Source organism: Harpegnathos saltator, unplaced genomic scaffold (assembly GCF_003227715.2).
Source record: "Harpegnathos saltator strain DR-91 unplaced genomic scaffold, Hsal_v8.6 scaffold720, whole genome shotgun sequence".
Classification (NCBI taxonomy): domain Eukaryota; kingdom Metazoa; phylum Arthropoda; class Insecta; order Hymenoptera; family Formicidae; genus Harpegnathos; species Harpegnathos saltator.
This window is the reverse complement of record NW_020230561.1, coordinates 524,131-548,004: the sequence shown is the minus strand read 5'-3', so window position 1 is coordinate 548,004 and position 23,874 is coordinate 524,131. Positions and strand designations below refer to the sequence as shown.

The window sequence follows — 23,874 nt, the reverse complement described above, 5'->3', positions numbered from 1 at the left end:
GCTGGCTGATCCTCCTTCTTTTCGTCTGCCTCTCGTTGGATTGTTATCCGGGTGGTCGGTGTCATTATTTCCCCGACTCGCGGGGTCGCTTTTGCCGGTGATGCTGGCTTCTCCGGGGATTTCTCGACGGCGGTGACTACCGGAGCTGGTGTGCCTCTCTGTACTCCGGCTGGCTTGTCCTTGACGGCGGTGGTCAAGGAAGCGGGCGCGAGCCGGATCGGTGGCCGCGCGAGGCAGCAGAATGGCCCGCATCCAAGTCGTGGCGATAGTGGTACCATCAGCATCTCCGATTTTTGTTGGATCGCCGCGTCCTTATTCTTATCTTAGCATCTTAGCGCTGGTGGACGCGGCCGCTTTCGTCGCTCCTTCGATGGTGATGCGGCTCAATGGAGCCAGCGGCGGCAGTTCCGTCGTGTTTAGTCGCGGCGCCGCGTCTTTCCGGGATTTCTCGTCGGCGGCCTCTGTGGATGGTGGCGTCTCCGGATCCTCGAGCAGCTGCTCCCACATGATGGCGGCTTCATCATCCCCAGCAATTCTACATCGTCTAATTCTTCGATGTAATCTCCGAGCTCCATAGCGAATCTCTCCTAACGTTGGTTCGGCTGGCGATTATATATGCTCCCTTTCGGTGGATTCGAAAGCTTTCGGTCGTTGGAAATTTGATTTTGGGACGAGTTATTACCTTATTTGGTTCTATTGTCATATACTTACCCGATGTTTATTGTTTGTCCTCTGTGGAAACTAGTCGCAGGTCGCGTATGTGTATATGTCGATATTATGTACCACGCGTATTACGGAGATCGACTATTACCAGGGAAATTATCTTTTTAACGGTCATCGGTTCTATATATTTTGGTGCTAACTGGACGTTAAATGCCTTTGCTTTATCGGAGAATGAATATTCCTGTTTCTAGATCATGTCTCCCAAGCGCGATCGCCACGCGCAGATTGTAATGCGGTTTTTGTTGATGAAATGCTTGAGCTAAATGTAATTTTACCAACTCGTAAGTTTCTTGTAGCAATTTACTGGTTTTTTTGCGTATCTGCTGTTATTTTGAGATTGTTTCGGTCAGCTAGGTGCGGTCGCATTAATTCGCTTAAATTCCACAATTTAAGAACGCCGGGCTGAATTGCGTGGCGTTATGCTTTGCGGTATTATATGCGAAACGTAATACAGTCAGGTATTCGTCCCAACAGTGATATCGGTTATTTATCATTGTTTTGATGGTTCGTTCGACAGGATTGCACTGCAGTGTGTATACGGAGGTGATACAATGGCGGATCTCGAATTCTTTGAGCATCGTTTGAAATTCTTTGGATTTCTGTATGCCATTGTTGGAGACGATTATTGATGGGTAACAGTATCGGTAAGGTAAACGATGAGGTCGGTAGAGCTGTTAATAATAGCTTGCGTGGTGGCTGCTTGCCGTAGGGACTTCAACTCTAATCATTTTGAAAATTGGTTTTGCGTGGTTAGTAGTCATGTGCGTCCTTGACTTGAGCGAGACAGAGGTCCAATCAGGTCGATCCTTACCTGCTCCCAAGGTTGGTTTATGGCGGTGGCGTGAAGTAGTCTGGCTGGTTTCTACTGACTGGTTTTATGAGTTATACATGTCTGGCATCATCGAACATATTGTGCGATGTTACAGGCCATATCAAGTCAATAATAACTTTCTGCGATACGAACTATAGTTTTCGCTATTTCTAAATGTCCGGCGTCGGGTGTGTTGTGGTGTCGTCTCATGATCTCCGAACATTCGTTCGTCGGGGCGCATTTCTCTCATTGTATCTCAGTCGGTATTTCTCAGAAGTTTAGACTGTGGAGAAAATGGCGATACAGTTTCCCGTCTCGAATCATCAGGAAACTCCTGCGGTTTAGTAGTCGCTTGTTCTTTTAACCGTTGGTACCAGACACAGTTCCAGTTCCAGATTTGGTTATTCATTCTTCGGATTCCCGAGATAAGGCGTTAACGACCTGATTCTGCGCGCCTCTCCGATATTTGATGTCGAAGGAATATTACTACAAATTGAATTTTATTATCCGAGGCATTTAGCTGCCTCCAAGCGCTTCAGCCATTACAGGGACTGATGGTCAGTCAGCACGATGGAAGTGTATTTTTCTAGATACTTGCGCATGTGGCGGATGCCCCACATGACTGCGAGGAATTCAAGTTTGGTGGCGCTATAATTTTTTTCGGCGCTGTTCAGGGTTCTCCTAGCGTAGGCAATTATTCGTTCACCTTCTTCCAGATGCTGAGTCAAATGTTTGTGAAGTTAGCACGTTTTGTGAATTGATAAAAAATACTCATTGTTCTAGTAGCACTTTTCATTACTCTGCTGTTCTTCAAAAAACGAAAAAATGTTCCGTATGCATAATACCAAAAAACCGAAAATTAAGATGTGTCGTGCTAACTTCGCGTTTCAGCACGACACTTGTCCCTCTGAAGTACAAGAGTACGACAAATATTATGATATCTGACGATTATTTTAGCTAATTGTGTGTAAGTTTAGTGTAAATAGAGCATTTTAGAACAAAATGCCAAAAATTAACCAAAAAAGCCGAAAATTAAGAAATGTCATGCTAACTTCGCATTCTAGCACAACATTCCTCCCTCTAAAATACAAGAAACAGATAAATAATAAGTTTATTCGACTCGAGCTCTATATAATTCAACTATTTAAGCATTGTTTTGTTATATAAGTATTTCTAAATTAATTTTGACTTTTTTTGGCGCCGGCATGACATTCGACGAAAATGTCTTGTGCTATTATAATATATAATATACGTATTGTGCTATTATAATATATAATATTATATATTTGGGTTGGCAAGTAAGTTCGTTCGGTTTTTTAGAGTAGAATAAAACACAATTTTTTGATACACAAGATAAATTTTAATCAATTATATATTGGCCATCTTTATCGATGACCTCTAGCCATATTTTCACCATCTTCATTATACTGCGTTCGTAAAACATCTGGGGCTTATCGGCGAAAAACCAATCCAGGTGGTTTTTAACGGCCTTTTCATCCTTGAAGGTTTTCCTGTTCATAGAGTTCTGCAGCGACCGGAATAAACGATAATCGGAAGGGGCAAGATCTGGTGAATACGGAGGATGAGGCAAAACATTCAAGCCAAACTGAAGCAGTTTGTTCCGAGTGGTCAATGACGTATGAGGTCTGGCATTGTTGTAATGGAAGACGACACCCTTGCGATTTGCCAATTCTAGACGTTTTGTGCGGATTGCTTGGTTCAATTTCGTCAATTGCGAACAGTATACAGTTGAATCAATCGTTTTGCCTGACGGTAACAGTTCGTAATAGATTACACCCTTGAAATCCCACCACACGGAGAGCATTATTTCCTTCGGATGCAATCTCGCCTTCGAGGTTGTTTGCGGTGGCTCGCTGCTGTGCTCCCATGTAATCTTTTACGCGTTACATTATCGTAGACGACCCATTTTTCGTCACCCGTCACCATTCGTTTAAAAAATGGGTTGTTTTCTTGGCGTTTCCGTAGCGAATCGCAGATGGATATGCGTGTGATCAAGTTAGCCTCGGTTAATCGTTGTAACACCCAAACATTAAGCCGAGAAACGTATCCCAGCAAATGCTTTTCTACGCTTGTGTGGGATATATTCAATGTCGTAGCAATCTCTCGTACCGATTGGGATGGATTTACTTCGATTATAGCCTTAATGTTACTTGAATTAATCTCAGTCGAACGACCGGAGCGGGGCGCATCATTGACGTCGAAATCTCCAGAACGGAAATTGGCATACCACTTTTGGCATACGCGTTCTGTTAAGGCATCATCTCCATGCACACGGCATATCTTTTTATGAGCATCCGCAGCTCGTTTGCTTTTTTTAAAATAATAGAGCAAAATGTGACGATAATGCACGTTATTTATTTCCATGTTCACAGCTACGCAGCACACACAATACTGATGTTAGTCAAACCAAACACAGCACAACATAAACAGTGAAACGTAACCTTTCAAATGTGTATTCGATTTGCACGATAGTGCTGAGAAAAGAAAAGTGAATCTGCATGAAACTTACACTGAAACAAAAACCGAACGAACTTATTTGCCAACCCAATATAACCGTTTTGACGGTTTTTTAAATAATTCTGCTCGAGTAGTCTGAGAGTTCCGGACAAAATTAATAAATTGTTATAGAAACACACATTTATATTCCGGAACAACACATAAAATACAATAGACAATAAAATTGTAAAATATATAGAACTTGAATAGATATACCTAAAAGAATCATTAGAATAACGTGCATTGTATAGTATATTTTCTAAGTCTCGTTTAAATCACAAAGATAATAAATTGTTATAGAAACATTTATATGCCGGAACAGAACCTAAAACTGATTGTATAATACAGTATTCGAGCAGAATTATCCCAAAAAACCGTCAGAACAACGTATTATATTAACGTATTAACAACGTATTATATATTATAATATATTATATAGCACAAGACAAATTAATTGCTTATATAACAAATTAAATACTTATATAACGAAACAATGCCTGTAAATAGTTGAATTATATAGAGCTCGAGTCGAATAAACCGGAACAATCATTAGAAGTGTAAAAAGTCGACGGCACAACATATTTCCGTCGAGTGTCATGTTGGCGCCAAACATTTAAAATTGCATAAAATTGTTAATTATTGGGATGTTGTCCTGAAATGCTTCATAATGATGGAATGCGATAAGAACGAACTGTGATCGAAAAGTTTATTATTTATCGATTTCTTGTGCTTTAGAAGCAGGAATGTCGTGCTGGAATGTGAAGTTAACACGACATTTCTTAATCTGCGGTTGTTTTGGTCAATTTTTGACATTTTGTTTTGAAACGCTCTATTTACACTAAACTTGCACACAACCAGCTAGAACAAATGTCAGATGTCATAATATTTGTCGTTCTCTTGTACTTTAGAGGGAGAAGTGTCGTGCTGGAACGCGAAATTAGTACGACACATCTTTCGATTTTTTGATATTATGCATGCGGAACATTTTTTCGTTTTTTGAAGAACAGTAGAACAATGAATATTTTTTATCAATTCGCAAAATGTTGTGCTAGCTTCATAGACACCTGAGTCCAAGTACCGTTATTAAATACTTGACATTTTTATTTATGGTAAAACCATTGTGTGAAACTGATCAATTTTAAAACTTCATTATCGAACGAAATAGAAGATGGACACACGAAGAAGAAGGAGAAGATTCACAAGGAGAAGACGTGTACTGCAAAATTTATTTCCGAAGGAGTTATAGCTAATTTAGCCATATATAGCCATGATAGCCATGCATAGAACATGAAAACCTGAAAGAGATTCAGATAAATAAGCTTTTGCTTATGAGAAATTTGCAATGCATAATAGGACTCACGGAGTCATGCTTCTCATAAGACAAAACATAATACTTTCTTTCGTTGAGGCGACATAGTTGAGCGGGCCCGCGCCGATGCTTCTTGTCGACGGCTAATGTTCGAGTCTAGCTGAATTATTTTTTCATATTTTTTCGTGTCCTATATTGAAAGTATATAATTATAATTGTATTATGTAAAGGACAATGGGTAAAAAGAGCCGATTTTGGCCCATCATGGGGAACGGACAAAACACATCATTTCCAGAAGATTTTGACCCGCTAAACACGATGCTGTCGTTAGTTTTTGTTTAAAACCTGGGGAACATATTCCAATCCGACCTATCATCCAATAATTGAATGGCCCGGGAAGCCTTTGCGTAAACTTTGAAGCTATTGCAAATTCGTGTACTAGCTAAATTAGCTCAAGACAGTTAAGATTTTCGATTTAATAGAATTATTTTCGATTTAATAGTTGAAGATGTTCTTTTTTATGCAAAATTTGCTGTAACAAATAATGCACATGGTGTCACAGATCATCCGTACTATCCGATTTTTTTGTAAACGCGATATTTTAGGGAAAAATATTTCAACAAAAGTTATATAGTTTCAAAAGGGACATATAACAACTATATTATTTTGAGATGACAGATGGCGCTACTTTCGAGATATTCACTGATCATTTATCATTATTTTTCTTAAACAAAAGCTCCAATTTTTTAATATATCATCTTTTTCTGCCAATTAATTTTAACAACTTTTGTCTGAAATATCTTTTTATTTGCCTAATATTTTTTGAGATATTTAGAAAAAACTGTGCAACTTTTTCAATATTTAACTTACGATATCTCGCTGTGTGTCGGAAGAAAAAAATGATACTAGACTTTTTTATTCTATTTCTTAATCTTAATGTCTTAAGAATATATTGCTACAATAGCGCTCTGACTTTTGTTAATTTGATGATTTTGAAATTTTCAAAGGTCGGTAAGTTATCGCGTTTTCCTTAAATTTCTAAAAAAATATTAGGCAAATAAAAAAATGTTTTAGACAAAAGTTGTTTAAATAAGCTAGTAAAAAAAGATGACATAAAAAATTGAGGTTTTCATTTAACCCTTTGTATCCTGACGGTACTTCAAAGTACCGCTCCATATATGCGCTCTTGAACCTTTTTCCCGTGTCTTACCCTACATTCCTGTCGGTACTTACAAATACCACGTCAAAATTTAATCATTGAATTGTTACAAAATTTATTTTCCTGTCTTATGTTTATGATATGCCAAGAGTTATTTAATTACGCAAAAATTTAATAAGGTCTTGGGTAAATTAATTTAGGATATAAAGGATTAAGAAGAATAATGATTAGTGAATATCTTGAAAGTAGCGCCACTTATAAACAAAATGATATAGCTGTTATATGTCTCCTTTGAAATCATATAACTTTTGTCTGAAACATTTCTAATCCTAAAATCGCGTGTACAAAAAAATTAGGTGGTATGGGCGAGTTGTGACACTATGTATATTATTTGTTACGGCAAATTTTACATAAAACGAGAACATCTTCAACTATTAAATCGAAAATAATTCTATTAAATCGAAAATCTTAACTGTCTTTAGCTAATTTAGCTAATACACGAGTTTGTGATAGCTTCAAAATTTACGTAAAGTCTTCGCGGGCCATTCGATTATTGGATGATAGATCCTCGGATTAGAACATGTTTCCCGCGTTTTGGACGAAAACTAAGAACGGCATCGTATTCAGCGAGTCAAAATCCTTTGAAAATGATGTGTTTTGTCCGTTCCCCACGATGGGCTTAAAATCGGCCCTTTTTACCTATTGTTCTTTTTCATCTATATTGTATATTGATTTTATTATGTGAGCAATTAAAATAGTTTCAGATGCTGATATAAAATAATATGGAAATATAAAGTATTTAGTTGTTGTAGTCATAATTTGTTGCACGTTTTGCATAGCACACAATATAAAAACAGTATATAAAATTCGTAACATGGCCGGCATACACCTGGCATTATGTAACAAAAAGTATTTTTATTTAATATCAAAAATGGAAAGGAATGCCAGCTCTTCTTCTTGCTCTGATGTAACGGTTTTTGCAGAGGGATTCTCATCTTTTGCGACCTGATCTAGTCTCTTGGCATCCTTCAAAGCCGTAATGTAATATGAAAATTTGTGCCTACGAAACGTGAACGTCAGATGAAAAAACATGGTAAATATAGAAACAGTGAATCCATAATTAACTATGTATAATTAAAGTCCTTGCAAATTGTGATATTTTTAAAGAAGACTTAACGAATGACATAGACTATTTCCGTGGTAAATATACATGGGTTGTTTGATAAGTTTCAAGCCTGAACATGAAGATGACATTACGGATCGGAAATTCGCCCCAAAAACTACATCGACTGAAGAAATAGTGGACAGGAGAAAGTGTATCAAATCGTATTGGATAACTAGAGACAGAAGGTCAGAGAGATAGCAAATGTCGCAGATATATTTTCTGAACGTATATTCCAAATATTACATGAAGATTTAGATATGAGAAAGCTGATTGCGCAATGGATGTCATGTTCGTTGACGTTGGACTAAAAACGCATTCGACACATATCAAAAGAATATTTAGGAGGGTCGGATAGGATTTCTTGCGTCAATTCGTGACTGTTGACAAAATATAGATTTACCACTACACATCTGCAAGCAAGGAACAGTCGAAACAATAAACTTCACCAAGCGAACTTGCTCCGAAGGAGGCGAAAATGTTTCATTCAACCGGAAAAGTTACAGCGACTGTTTTTGGGATGACCATGGCATATTATTCATTGATTATCTTCAGAATGGAAAAACTATTACTGGCGTATATTATGCAGTATTATTAGAACATTTGAAGGAAGAAATCGCAGAAAACAACCGTATTTGAAGAAAAAGGTGCTTTTTCACCAGGGCAATGTACCAGTTCACTCATCTGCAATTGTCATGGCTAAACTGTATAAATTACAAATTGGTCCCTCTCTTCTATTTGTCTGATCTAACTTGCTACGACTGTTTTTATTTCTGGACATGAAGAAATGGTTGAGAAGAAAAACATTCGCGACCAATGAGGAAGTGATTATCGCCGTAAACGAGTATTTTGCAAAGCTTAAACCAACTTACTTACTTTGCTGACGGAGGACTAGAAAAGAGATGGACAAAATATATCGAGCTAAAAGGAGACTATATGGAAAAATAAAACCCATTTTACCCAAAAATATAAATGTTTTATTGTTAGGCTCAAAACTTATCAAACAACGCATATATCTTATAAGTTACTAATAGAAATGAGTGTAAATTGGAATTATATTGCTGAGTGTTATTTTCAAATATTTTAATATAATTTGATATATCTGTCGACACGCTAAGAAAATTTTTGAATACAATGACTGTGTGTATGAACACATTATATTTCCATATTAATTTATATTATAAACACCTGAAATTGTTCTAATTGCTTATATAATAATAAAATCAATTTAAAAAAATTTAATCAATTCAAAAAAAGGCTCAAGATTTTAAAGGCAAATAATATTCATAAAATGGAGGAAATAAATCCTGCAAAATATGGATCGAAAAATTAATATTGTCGGAATTATAAATAATTTACTTTAATTAAAGCAAGTAACTTACTCGCTTTTGGTGCGTTTGTATTCTCTGATGTAATTATGTCTATATCTGTACTCTAATGTAATGTCTGTCATTTATCGTGAAGAGAGAAAACTATACTATAAAGGAATCCCTGAAAAAAAAGTAACGATCCGATAAGTGACATAGACAAATTATATTAGAGAGTATAAAATGCCTGTCAAATAGTTAGAAAAAAGCCGAAAATGTTTGAAAGAGTTTGCAATTCCATGGTACGAAGATTTGAAGCATGTGTAGAAATAGAAAGAAGACATGTAGGAAATTTTCTGTAAATTTTATAAGCACCAGAAGCGAATAAATTATTTGCTTTAATTAAAATAAATAATTGTTCATAATTCTAACAATATTAACTTCTCAACCCATGTTTATTAGAACTTTTTTTCTCCATTTTGTAACTATGTGTCCTTTTTTAAATATCTTATATAATGGTTGCCTAAATGTAAATGTCCCAAGGCCTATATGCCTTGAAGAAGAATTTATAAAAAATTTGATAGAAAATTAAATTTCATCGAAAATTTCTTTATAGACTTTGTAAATTATTACAAACATTAATTATTACAGATATTAAAAGACAAATATTGGCAAATAATGATGCAATGGATTAATCTCTGCAGTTAAAGTTTTATCCAAGATGTCTGAATCTATTGAGAATTTCTGATGAATGTGAAATGTATAATGTCGGACAGTAAAGGCGTATAATTTTATGATGTTTTGCACGCCTCCACTATTCAATGTCAGATATAACTCTTGGATAGGGTTTGGCTTAAAGTGCATATCCCACTGCATCGTGTAAATTGATTGACTACAATTTTCTTTCAATGATATCTTCATAATTGTGATGGATTAAGTAATTTTGGTTGAAGTTAAAATGACATTTTTCTGTTTAGTTCAACGAACGTTCTAATCTAATTAATCTTTAATCTAAACATAAAATAAACCATTATGTTGTACATAATAGTAACATAAAATGTAAAAGTGATTAATTGTTTATAATACAAATAAAAATATATTTACATAACATTTATATAAAACCGGTGTAAAAAGCGATATTTATAAAGAAAAAGAAAAATGCTGTTACATTTTAAAGATATAGAAAAAGGTACGGTATCTTAAATATCTGAGAGTTTGCGCGTTTTAAGATAGGAAAAAAATTTTTAAGATTATTAATGGCCATAAGATAATTTAATTATATAGCATTTTATTCAAAATGACAAAGCTTCATAATAAAAGTTTGTTTAGTTTTATTTTTTACTAAAAATGAAATGTGTCTGTCAAAAGTCGCACGCAATTGGATAAGTAATACGTTCACAAGACAATATTTTGTTGTTGATAAATGTTATGATATAAATTCGATTATTAACTACATATTGATCAGCGCCGCCTATCTTTTTTTCTTTTTTCAGAGGATGAAAGCGCTGTAGTGCAGGGTGTCGTTACTAAAGAGGGTCTTTTTGACGGTAGCGTCATGACCAGATTTGAAGAGTATTACATAGAGCCGACAAACAGGTATCTGAATAAAAATGAAGACACGTCACCACTATATCACAGCATAGCTTATCGTACCTCCGATGTTATCATCCCACCTCATCCATTATCGTGTGCTAGTCATCAATTGCATCAAGGAACTTTTCGCAATTCCGTTGATAGGTGAGTTTTTTTCTTTCTGCATTATCCTTTTACATATAAATATATACGCACACACACATATGAATATATACGCAATATGAAATTTGAGAGAACACGTAATATAGGTATACTATGTCTACGCTCGCACAGCTCGTGGATCGCGCATGAGGGAAGACGTAAGAGGAAAAGTGGTAGACGAGGCGAGTTGAAAATTGAGCAAAGTGTGCAGATTTTGCCGAGCTCTGTTTCATGAAATAGCAAAAATAGCTCATACTGAAACTATAAAAAATTCTGTAATAAAGAAAAGATCGAAAGAAAGAAAACAATAGAAACCGATAAGATCTACAGAGATCATAATCTAAAATTCAGTGTTTTCTATCATAATCTATCGCTGCATCAAATTCGAAAAAAATAATATTGTTTTTTTACTGTACTCTATCGCTCCTTGTTAGGAAAACATTTAGTCGTTAGAGTATGATAGAATTTTCTTAAAGGCTTATCGTGTTCTATTGTTTTGTTCAAGTCTATACAGAGGAAAATATTTGATTGAATAAACTAATTTCCTGATGAAATATGAACGATGCAAAAATTTGGATTAAAAATACTGCAATTTTGTTTAAGTTAATAAAAAATCTTGATAATTTAGACTGAATTTTGCAATAATTTAGACTGATAATTGCAATCGAAATTTCTATATCGTTCGTATTTCATCAGAAATATGTTTCATTGAAAAAAACATTTTTCTCCGTATATCGTGAATAAATTGCAGTTGTAATAAGGTGGTGTATTAAGTAATGCATTATATAGGAGAAATTCAAATTCTTTATCATGCAATTATGAAAAGAAACCCATCGTTATCAATTATGCATTAGCAATATTTGACATAGAATTGATTCCTAGGTGTAATTACGATAGGAAAAACATCGTAATTTATCGCGAAGTCATTAAAAAGTAAATATATTGTATAATTAAAAAGGAATATAACACATTATATAATTATATCTTTCACATATTTTTCTAATTCTCTAATAAAATATTGATGAAAGAAGAAAAAAAATTAACCGTGAATTTACGATAGTTTTCTGTTAATTCATGATTCGTGGAAAAGAAAATAATACGATACAACATGATGTAAAAATTTGATGTAAATAATATATTTACGGAAGGAAATGATAGAGAATCAATCGTAAATTTATTTTTCATCAATATAGGATTCATAATCACGATATAACACGAAAAAAACAAGAATTGTGAATGCTGTAAAAATTATATACTTATGAAAAAATAACAAAGAATCTATCGTATATTTATGATAGGTTTTTGTTCGTTTGCTATTCGTAATAAGTAGGCTAATAATGAAATAAAAATAAGCAGAGTAAAGGATCATATTAGAATAAATAAAACTAATAAAGAAAAGAAAATAATCTTTTGGAATGTATGAGGTTTGGGAAACCAATTGATAGTATTAATAGATGTAGGCGAATCGAATCGCGCGGCCACCGCTAGAGGCGCGACCGCGGTTAGGAAAAGGGGGGATTACGCGGGAATTACGAGGAAGAAGGACACGTGAGGGCGGCACAGGCGAGAGGTTGTAAAAGGCGCACGGTATACGGAGGACGAAGTGACTAGTAAAATATATTCTTATACTAACAAGGGGAGGACGCATCGACCGGGAAACGGTTTGGAAGGAAACTTACGGAGTTAATAGTACTTGACTGCTAATAACTCATGGCAATAGCATACGATGCACTACCTCTTCGTTTTTAAGAAAAAACGGTCTAAAGAAAAGAGCCAACAAAGTGTATGAGTTAGTAAGGAGGGTATTCAACGAGGCGGTGTAGCGGAGCAGCGAAGGTAACGGACTACCGAGCTAACGGCTCGGGTTCGATCCCTGCTGTATGGTTTGTTTTTTATTCTGTAAGCATAAAAATGAAACAGAAAACATTAATAAATAATAAAACTGCGTTTCTTAAATATATTAGTGTTTATTAAATATATTATTAATAATTTAAATTGCAAAAAAACCGTAAATCTTATCTGTAAAATATATAGTGTATGAGAAAATTTTTATATAATTGCAATGGAAATAGGAATAAAAATATTGTTATGAAATATATAGGAGTGCTATTAAACTAGTGTGAGATCATTTTTCGTAATCTTATATCGTATATATAAAATATTTGTTTCTATTACAACTCTCTATGTTGTGTTGAAGCTCTTTATCTTTTCTGGCAATCCCCCTCCAAAAACTTCCTTTGTGTCATTCTAAACGACCGTTAAGAATGATGAAATGATTCGAGGGTCGGAACAGTTGTCAGTAGAGCAAGCAGCAGTGTGCGTTTACTAATGATACAGAGCAGTTCGGTGATCATATTTAAATTACAAATATCATAACAATGTCAGAGAATCCTTCAACAAGCAAAATAGTTGATGTAGAATCGCTAGAAGAAAGATCTTTTGACTACACCTTTATATAATTATAATAACAACTTAATATATTTTTACTCCTATTTCCATTGCAATTATTATATAAAAATTTTCTCATACACTATATATTTTATAACGTGTCACTCAATAAGTTCGTAGGATGACATATAAATGGCGCTACTATTGACAAATCCATATGATTTTTAGGAAGTACTAACCTTCAAATGATACGTGTCAAAATTTTATGACAATTGGACGTTTAGTTCACAAGTTACAGTGGTTTTAGTGACGCACGACGTCGACTCGTTTTAGCAAGGCTTCAGTTTCGGTAATCACTTCTTCATTGGAGCCAAATCTCTTTCCCTGGAGCTTTCCCTGCCGATTTGACTCTGGAGTGTAGTGATGGATCCACGTTTCATCCATTGTCATATACCGCATCAAAAAATCCTTTTTATTGCGCTGAAACAGCTCCAAACAGGACCAAACCGCTGAATCGTCGACGTGTTGCTAAAACGAGTCGACGTCATGCGTCACTAAAACCATTGTAACTTGTGAACTAAACGTCCAATTGTCATGAAATTTTGACACGTATCATTTGAAGGTTAGTACTTCCTAAAAATCATGGATTTGTCAATAGTAGCGCCATTTATGTCATCCTATTGCTTATTGAAGAACTTATTGAGTGACGTGTTAGATAAGATTTACTGTTTTTTTGTAATTTAAATTATTAATAATATATTTAACAAATACTAATATATTTAAGAAACACAGTTTTATTAATTATTAATGTTTTCTGTTTCATTTTTATGCTTACAGAATAAAAAACCATACAGCAGGGATCGAATCTGAGCCGTCAACTCGGTAGTCCGTTACCTTCGCTGCTCCGCTGCACCGCTTCGTTGAATACCTTTCTTACTAACTCGTACACTTTGTTGGCTCTTTTCTTTAGACCGTTTTTTCTCGGAAACGAAGAGGTAGTACATCGTATGCTATTACCATGAGTTATTAGTAGTCAAATACTATTAACTTCGTAAGTTTCGTTCTAAACCATTTCCCGGTCGATGCGCCCTCGCCTTGTAAGTTGTGCCTCTTTCGGAGCCGCTCGGACACGTTTGAGGACTTGTGTCTATCGTTCCCTTCCGTTCCTCTCATATCCGACATAGATAAAAAATTTGGGAGATATACAAGAATTTGATTTTATAAGTTTAAGGCCGGGTCTACAATAGATATAGTAAGCTTTAAGCCTTAAAAAGCTGGCTAACTTTATTCGATTATTCTTGTAAAAATCGACTAGAATTGGTTAATTTCTTAAGGCTTAAAGCTTACTACACTTATTGTAGACCCGGCCTAAAGGAGAGTGAGAAGGAGAAAGAGAAAGAAACTTGTGAATAAGAAAAAAGAATTGGGAAAAAATTAGAAGTAGGTTTCCAAAGACATAGTTTTTTGACTATTTTACAAGTATAATTTAGTAATGTAAAGTATTTTTTCATACAAATATATTTTTACTTAAAAATGTCACGTGAGAATTGTTAGCATTATTTTTTCGCTTCTGAAGTCACTATCAAGACGACGTCAAAACAGTATCAAAAACTTTAAACATATTTAGTTGCCGATAAATAAGATACGCATCGAATATTTTGATCCCTTCTACAAATCCACTAAGTTTCTTTAAAATCGGAGAGGAATACTTGTGTGCTTTTTCTTATAAATATACATTTAAAGCCCGTAAATATTCTATTTTTCCAGGTATAGATATAACAATTCTGAAGAATTCTACGAGCCTTTGTTCGAACAACATGATGGTATCTTCTTCAAGCGGAACGACGCGGAAGTGTTAACATCAGAAAAAAATGACAATATTGCATATACAGACATGTGAGTATCTTACATTTTTAATGAAAAGCTGTCAAAATGTTTTTTTACTTTTAGCCGTAACGTTAACAGTTTATTAACCGTATTTTGATTCGTATTATATTACAAGCGGTATAAATTAGATTTACAATATATAAGAATATTTCATTGCGTGTAGAAACGTTCTGACTAAATGTCACAAATGATTACGTGATCAAACTCATATCTGTTTAATGGCCAGCATGCACAGCTAAGTGGCTTACAATAGCCAGGGTTGGGAAAATTACTTTTTAAAAGTAACTCGTTACCGTTACTCGTTACGGGTCTTAAAAAATACCGTTATTGTTACTTGAAAATAACGATATTACTCCGTTACTTTCCGTTACTATTTCTTGTTGTAAATACATGATTATAAGAAAGGTACTAAGACAAGATATAAATCGGACATAAGATGATTAGAAATATACAGGGTGTTTCTGAATGGTCTGTACAAACTTTCAGGATATGTTCCAGAGACCAAAACAAGCAGAAAATGTCATATAAACATAGGATCGAAAATGCTTCTTTTTAGAGTTATAACGGTTTGAAGTTTTCCTGCAGTAGAAGAAATTATAACGTTAAATCGTATAGGAGTTGCAAACTGTGTTCGAGGAGGGAGTGCCGGCGCAGTTCCCCCGACTCCTCATATTCCGGCCCGATTGGTAGACACCCTGGTGGGGTTTTAGCCGGTAAGAATCCGGCATAACCCCCCCCCCCCAAGGGACGGGGGTATCCATGAGGATTTCCCCACCGTGATAAAAAAAAAAGTTGCAAACTATATTTATTTATTTCTACGGATATAACAAGACAATATACTTACTATAACAAATACTCAAAATGGCCTCCGTTAGATTCCAAGGAAGCCTGTGCACGTTGTCGCATTGATTGGCGAAACCGTTGGAAAATACCAGATATATTACGGATGATGTCGCAGCCATCCAGGATATGCTGACGAAGAGTTGCAACATCTGGTACTGGGGAAGAATAAACAAGAGTTTTCAAATATTCCCAAAAGAATAACCTTTTCCAGATTTTTCCAAATTTTTCCAGACTGTCGAACTCCAAATCATCAAACGTTCAGCAGTTAATCGACGATTATGAGAATTTAGGTAATTCAGGTCGGTAACAGCCAACAATGGTGCTCCAAGAACTGTTCCAGAACTATTCGAATCTGATCTTGAAGAGAGAAAATTTTTCTTAAGACAGTTCTTTGAATTGTCGTAACTTTTCTTCTACTGCAGGAAAATTTCGAATCATCATAACTTTATAAGTAAACGTTTTCAATGCCATATTCATATGACATTTTTTGCTTGTTTTGGTCCCTGGAACATATCCTGAAAGTTTGTACAAACCATTCAGAAACACCCTATATATTTATATATATATATATATATATATATATATATATATATTTAAATATTTTGATTATTTTATGTTATTAAATGTTGTACTTAATGTAAAGTACTTAATGAAAAGTTTCTTAATTAGTGGATATGAATTTAATATTTGGACATTAGTGTCTGTTGATTTTAAAAATCTTTGCCATTCATCATAGACAGATTCCTCATTTGATATTTGCTGTTTGAAATTAAAAAAGTCTTCGTTATCATCATGCTTATCAGACATTAAAGAATGTTTAGCTGAAGGAGTTCCTAATAAATCTTTTAAATATGTTTGCGCAAGTTTTCGCTTATCTCCGGCTAACCAACTCAATTTGAATTTGGGGTGCAAACAGCTGGCAATTATCAATTCTTCATTTTCGAATGTAGTACAAAACCTAAATCAAAATACAAAAATGAAATCAATGAAATTAAATATGAACATATTGATTTTTCTTTTTGATCAGATGATTATTGTTTGATGAACATATGTGTTAATCAAAAAAACCAACCTTTCTTTTAAATCTTTTTGTACTACTACGGCCAATGGATAACAATATGTGAGTCCATCTTTATTGGTTTTCATTAAATCTACCATAAAACAAGAAATGCATAGAAATTAAATACAATTAAGTTTAATTTTATAAAAATTAACGATTAAAGTAACGGACGTTTCGTTACTCGTTACAAAAAAAAGTGTATGGCCGTTACTCTTTCGTTATTGACACAAAAAAAATTAGGTAACCGCGTTACCTAATCGTTACTCAAAAAAATAACGATACCAGTAACAGCGTTATAAGTAACGCGCTACTTCCCAATCCTGCAATAGCCATAGCATGTATGATATTCAGTTGTATGCCACATATTACAAACATCAATTTTTTTTGGCCTCGGGGGGAAATCCTCATGGATATCCCCACCCCTTTGGGGAGAGGCGGGGGTTATGCTCCGGACTCTTACTGGCTAAACCCCCCTTTCCGAGGATATCTTCCTGGTAGGTCTTAGTGAGGTGCTGAGGGAATTACGTCAATATTCCCTCTCCAATGCAAACATCAACTGAACTACTGAATCTATGGTTTCACAATATGTGTTTTTAGTTTTTTTTATTAACATAGCAGGTAGATACATAGGAGATATATACAGAGAGTACAAATTTGAATTCGAATTTCTTGCTATATTAGAGTTCAGCAGTAGGTGACAGTTGGCGTTAAGATAGGCCAGAAACGTGAGTAAGACGTTATTTACCTCGAAATGGCCGAGTTCAGTTAGGTCCAGCTTAGAATATAATCTGGAGAACGGCAATTATTGAATATTCTTTGCGCTGGAAGGACGCCGAGTGAAATAATAAACTTCTTCGGATATCCTAAGTCGACAGTGTATAATGTTGCTCAGAAGTACGCAGCCTCAGAGGAGTCTGACCATGGCGAGAAGTATACAAGTGAAAGAGAAGGCAACACGGACTTCAGAACTTATTCAAAGAACCCAAGACCACATTTTAGAAGATCCAGGGACTTTACTCAGAAAATTGGCGTCTTGGAGATGAGCAATATTTATATTTTAGGCCTTTTTATATCCATCTTTAGATGCTGCACGGATTATTTTATTGGCTACAGACCATCTGAAGATAAACTTAAGGAAGTCTTAAATATAAGGCCTGACTATGAATACGGGCATAACGTTCCTTGGATCATTTAAAAAGACTTCAGATACATGTTCTACGCCCTCAAGATTCAACAGATGCTTTCTGAAATCGTCAAGGTTACGAGACTTGTCCGTGGCCACTTTTTCATATATTTACTTCGTGTGTGATCCAAGAATTTCTGGCCTCTTAACAACCCCGTCTTGAACCCTTTCGATTACTACGTATGGAGCGTAACCGAGAGGATTTTCAACAAATTCAGACATCCTAACGTGGTCTCCTTCCAGGTCGCTATTGAGGCAGCATTCGCAACCATGGATAAGACTCATTTGAAGACAGCATACTCGCGCTTTAGGAATAGAATTGAGGCCGTGATTGAAGCAAAGGGAAGCTACATATTATAGAATAAAAAGATTTTAGAAAAATTCCTCAATATAAATATAAAAGCATTATTTTGTATTTTTATACTTTTTCTATAATAAAGGGCTTTCTCGATAAAATATTTTCATGTTTGGATTCTAGTGACGCATTCTATATATCGTTATCTATATCTATCAGGTATATTATAGGTGCTTGAATTAATTCTCGCTGTTTTTTGCAACAATAACTCATGTTTATTTCAAAAGAACGGTACATTATATTTTATTTGAAGTATTGCCTTTCGGAAATTATAATCTTTTCCTACTTTTCGGGTAATACATAGATTCTGCGGTAGAAAAATTCAGGTTTTTTTAAGGCGATCCAGTCATCGAGCCATTTTTTGATATCTTCGAAAGATCTGAAATGCTGCTCAGAAAGGTCATGCTGCATCGACCGAAACAAATGGTAATCTGAAGGAGCAACGTCTGATGAATAGGGCGGGTGGGGTAAGACATCCCATCCAAGTGCCTCCAAGATTTCTGTTGTGTCGTTGACTCTGTGAGGCGTATCGCCTATAGGATAGTTCCAGGAGGGGTTGCTCCTTCAGATTAAGTTGTAAATCAGACACGATCGTGGATACACTTCTTAGAGAATATATTCTGTTTTAAAATACAAAAACTTGGTCTCGACCTCCTAATCTCTCGCTATACTTCTCATCTCTCAATCTATCTCTCTACCGCTACAAACCCGTCTAACTGCACCACCTAGCTCTCGCTTAGTCTCTCTACGTGCATGTCGCTACTCGCATCCTCGTGCACGCGTTCTCTCGCGCGGGAAATATAATCTTCACTATCCGTACAATTTCCTTCATTGGTTTTGTAACATGTGATCTAGCATTGTCACGGAGAAGAATAATTTTGTCATATCTTGGTATATTACGGGTGTTTTTCTTTGAGTGCTCGATTCAAGTTGAGTAATTGTCGTCGGTACCGTTCAGCATTAATGGTTTTATTCGGTTGCAGCAGCTCATAATACACTACATTGACTTGATCCCAAATGCACAGCATGACCTTCTTCCCAGGAATATCCTGTTGTGGCATTGATGTTAATGGTTCGCCGTACCCATGATTTCTTGCGCTTAGGATTGTTGTAATGAATCCATTTTTCATTACCAGTCACAATTCGATGTAAAAACTCCCTTCGATGTAAAGACTTCCGTTTTTGTCTTCGAAGCAGCAATTCACAAAGGATTAAACGTTTCGCAACGTCTTTTTTCTCAATTTATGTGAGACCTAGTTTCTTAGCTTCTGGATCATTCCTATTGCTTTTAAATGTTTGCTAACAGTTGACTCATCGACATTTAGTGTTTCCGACAACTCTTTGAGCGTCTAACATGAATCTTTTTCCAGTAATGCTTCCAATTCTCCATCTTCAAACTTTTTCGACTAGAGCGCTCTTTGTCATTCACGTCAAAATCGTTGTCTTTGAATCGTCTAAACCATCTTTGCTTTGTTGTTTCAGATAGAGCATGCTCCCCATAACCTCCATTAACAAACAATGACTTTCAGCAGTAGATTTCTTGAGATGAAAGCAGAAAAATGATGCTTCCCGTAAATGCTCTTTTCTTGATACGAAACTCGACATCTTCAATGCAGTAAAAAATTGTGTTCTTTGCACTTCGATCTAATGTCACACACTGATTATTAAAGCCTATTGACAGTACTTTCATATACAGCAACAGTCACTTTCGGCCATATTGAAATAGCATAACTACTGATCTTTATTAATCAACAGCGAGAATTAATTCAAGCACCTAATATATCTATTAGATCTTCAGTTTCCTAAAGGTTTGGTCTCTTGGTGTTATTTTTAAATACTTGTTTTTTCGAAATATTTTGATGCAAAAGTTAAAACGAGACTCTGTATATAAATACACTGATACTCAATTATGGATAACTGAGTGGATTGATTTTTATCTGAACACGCAAATATCTACAAATTCTGTAGATTTCGTTTCTCGAGTTAAGTGAAATGAAGAGTAAAGGCCACAGAAAACAGCACATATAAAAAATTAGAAATCTTACAGCTCTTGATTGCCTAACTGCATTCTTTCACTCGTCAATTCGCACTTGCACTATTCCGGTTCTAGTACAGCCTTAGTTAAGTTATAAAGAATCTTAAGTTAAAATAGGATGCAGACAAGTGTGCTTGGAGTGTTTCAAAACACACAGGAAAGAGTAACGAGGTGAACAATATTTTTTATTATGCTATAAAATAACCTTATTTTTGTCCTTGTGCGCAGGATAAAGGGAAGAGATCGGATTACGAGGCATCTGCACAAACGTGCGACGGTAGATCCCCGGAAAACTACTTGCATGCTTTATTTGCAAGGGGACCATCAATTTTTCGCGCGATATGGCACGGAGGAAGCCTGTATCGAAGTGATGACGAGGCATGTGCAGAGAGTCAACTCTATTTACAAACACACCGGTGAGTTCCTATCATGATGATGCTATGTACGCGTACAATGGAAAAATGATTTAATACATTTACCGTGATTGCCAAATAATATTAAGTTGATCGAAAAATAATTTCGGTTTTTTGCGTAAAAATGAAAGGCGATATTTTTAACAGAATGAAAAAAGTTTTATTTTGTTAAGTATTGATCATTGTGTTCTAACACCTTTTGCCATCTTTGGGGTAATAATATGATTCTACGCTCGTAGAACTTCTTGTTTTTATTAGCAAAAAATTGAATTAAGTGGGTTTTGACACCTTTATTTGAATTGAAATTTTTACCATCCAAAGAATTTCGCAATGATTGAAACAAGTGATAATCGAATGGTGCCAGATCAGATGAATATGGTGTATGCTGTAACAAATCCCATCCAAGTGCTTCTGGCGAATCATTAAACTTGTCTAAGGTCTAGCGTAGTCATGATAAAATACAGCACCTTTTCTGTTCGTCAGTTCTGGTCTCTTCTGCTTGATGAAATCATTCAATTTGTTCAATTGATGACAATATACATTCGAATCAATTGTTTGGTTGTTTGGTAGCAGCTAAAAAAAAATTATTCCTTTCCAATTCCACCAAACAGAGAGCATTACCTTCTTTTGATGAATATCAGCTTTCGATGTTCCTTGAGCTAGTTCATCACGTCTGCTCCATGATCTTTTGCGTTTAATATTGTTGTACACAATTTATTTTTTATCTCCAGTTAAGAGTCGCTTCAGAAATGGATCGTTTTTCTCACGTTTCAACAGTAAATCGCAGATAGTAATGCGAATCAAATCTCTTTCTTTGAGAGCATGTGAAACCCAAATATTAAGCTTTGAAACGAAACCAAATTTTTTCAAATGTTCATGCATGGTCGAATTCGATCAATTCAATCACTCAGCAATTTTCCGTGTTGTTAAATGACGATTTGCACCACCATTTGATCCACTAATACCTTTATTTGGGTTTTATCAGCCTCAATTGGTCTTCCAGAACGTGCATCTTTGAGGTCGAAATTTCGAAAATTAATTCTGACATTGGCGTTCAATCAACACATCCTCTCCACACACAGCACATAGCAATTTTTCCTTGCTTGCGCTGCATTTTTGCTTTTATGGTAATTAAAAAAGCAAAATATGATGAAAATGCTCACGTTGGTTTTCCATTTTTGATATGACGTCAAACAAAAATAAGTTGATAGATTCCAAAACAACTTTTTTGTAAATGAAGCTGAAATGTGCGTTGTAAAAATATAAAATAATTTTCTGATTTAGAATGAGGTTAACTGTTTAAAAAAGCAATCATCAATTTGGATAACATCTATTTGAAAAAAGCAATACCATCTATTTAAAAAAACCGAAATTACTTTCCGAACAATCCAATAATATGTTAAATAAAAGGCGAAGAAGGAAACTAATAAAATAATGAGCGAATAATCTATTATTTAAACAAATTACTTATTTTTATTTATGAAATCGAGAAGAAAACATATAAATAACGATATATTGTCTTCTTTTAGATTTTAATCAAGATGGACAACCGGATAATATTGGTTTTATGATAAAACGCATAAAAGTGCACAGTGAAGACGCATTGAGAGATCCTAATTATCGTTTTCCGGGCAATTATGGCGTAGAAAAATATTTGGAACTTTTCTCCGGTAAAAATCTATATTACCTTTCTTCCTTCCTCCTATATTTGGCTTCAATACTTCTAGCTGAATCTTATACGTATACTATTATTAGTCTAAAAATCTATTGTTCTTTGTTAATCCCAATGCGATGATATATCACTATAGGTTAATACAATACCTTAATCCAATGCTGGGAATTAAGTGAGCAGCGCGAGCCGATTTCAGAGGCAACGCCCGCGCTTCTCCCACTATCTCTCGAAGTGCGGCGGCCGAGCCGCCGATCGCGCGTGAGACGCTCTGCCTCAGGAAAGGTCTCATATACGATATAAGATGAGATCGCACCCTCCGTCAAACCAAAATTAAAATATTTATTTATCCTTAAAAAAATAATTCTTAATGATGAACTCTTAATGATGAAATATTACGCTTTTATTTCTAATATAATAAATTCTCTTTAATAATAATATAGTGATGACAATAATTAAAAATATAATTATTAAAATTTTATTAATAGATTTCCACATCACCCATGAGGTACTATTGTTGGTGCGTTTTTTTTTTTTTTTTTTTTTTTTTTTTTTTTAAGAAAATCCAATTAATATTTTTATAAAAATTGGCTATTTTGCGCTCTGTACTTATTCTTCCTCTTTCGTTTTTATATTTCTCACGATGTAGCATTTCGCTTTCCTGTTGAGCCATATATTTCATTTTCATTAATTTTTAGTGGAGTAGGCCTACTGGGGAAACCACTTAAAAAAACGCATCAACAATAGTACCTCATGGGTGATGTGGAAATCTATTAATAAAATTTTAATAATTATATTTTTAATTATTGTCATCACTATATTTTTATTAAAGAGAATTTATTATATTAGAAATAAAAGCGTAATATTTCATCATTAATGACAGTAAGAATTATTTTTTAAGGATAAATAAATATTTTAATTTTGGTTTGACGGAGGGTGCGATCTCATCTTATATCGTATATGAGATCGTTCCTGAGGCAGAGAGGCGTCTCACGCGCGATCGGCAGCTCGGCCGCCGCGCTTCGAGAGGTAGTGGGGGAAGCGCGAGCGTTGCCTCTGAAATCGGCTCGTACTGCTCACTTAATTCCCAGCACTGCCTTAATCGAACGTTTGTTACATTACAGAGGAAGACTATGACACATTTTGTCTAGCTTACATGTTTACATATCGGGATTTCGAGATGGGAACTTTGGGCTTGGCTTGGACAGGCGATCTCAAAAATGCCGGAGGTGTATGTGAAAAGAACGGAGTAAGTTGTAAAATATATAAATGTTGATAAATATATAAATATATACAAATTGAATATTGATATCGGTATC

The 23,874-nt window shown here is 35.0% G+C and overlaps 1 protein-coding gene across 7 annotated transcripts in view; it reads left to right on the top strand.

The window, feature by feature from the left end:
• Window positions 1–23,874, top strand: part of LOC105184009 (disintegrin and metalloproteinase domain-containing protein 10) — an 86,734-nt gene that overhangs the window by 45,032 nt on the left and 17,828 nt on the right. For 6 of the 7 annotated variants that reach the window (XR_849820.3, XR_849816.3, XM_025305858.1 and 3 more), the window contains exons 5-9: window positions 10,482–10,725; window positions 14,878–15,006; window positions 20,702–20,889; window positions 22,416–22,556; window positions 23,680–23,804. Coding sequence is in view for 5 of the 7 variants with exons in the window: in XM_025305858.1 (XP_025161643.1) it covers window positions 10,482–10,725; window positions 14,878–15,006; window positions 20,702–20,889; window positions 22,416–22,556; window positions 23,680–23,804 (827 nt within the window). In the remaining 2 variants the exon portion in view is untranslated. Of the gene's footprint in view, window positions 1–7,502; window positions 7,613–10,481; window positions 10,726–14,877; window positions 15,007–20,701; window positions 20,890–22,415; window positions 22,557–23,679; window positions 23,805–23,874 lie in introns of those variants that run through there. The other variant, XM_019841844.2, reaches the window with a different exon arrangement.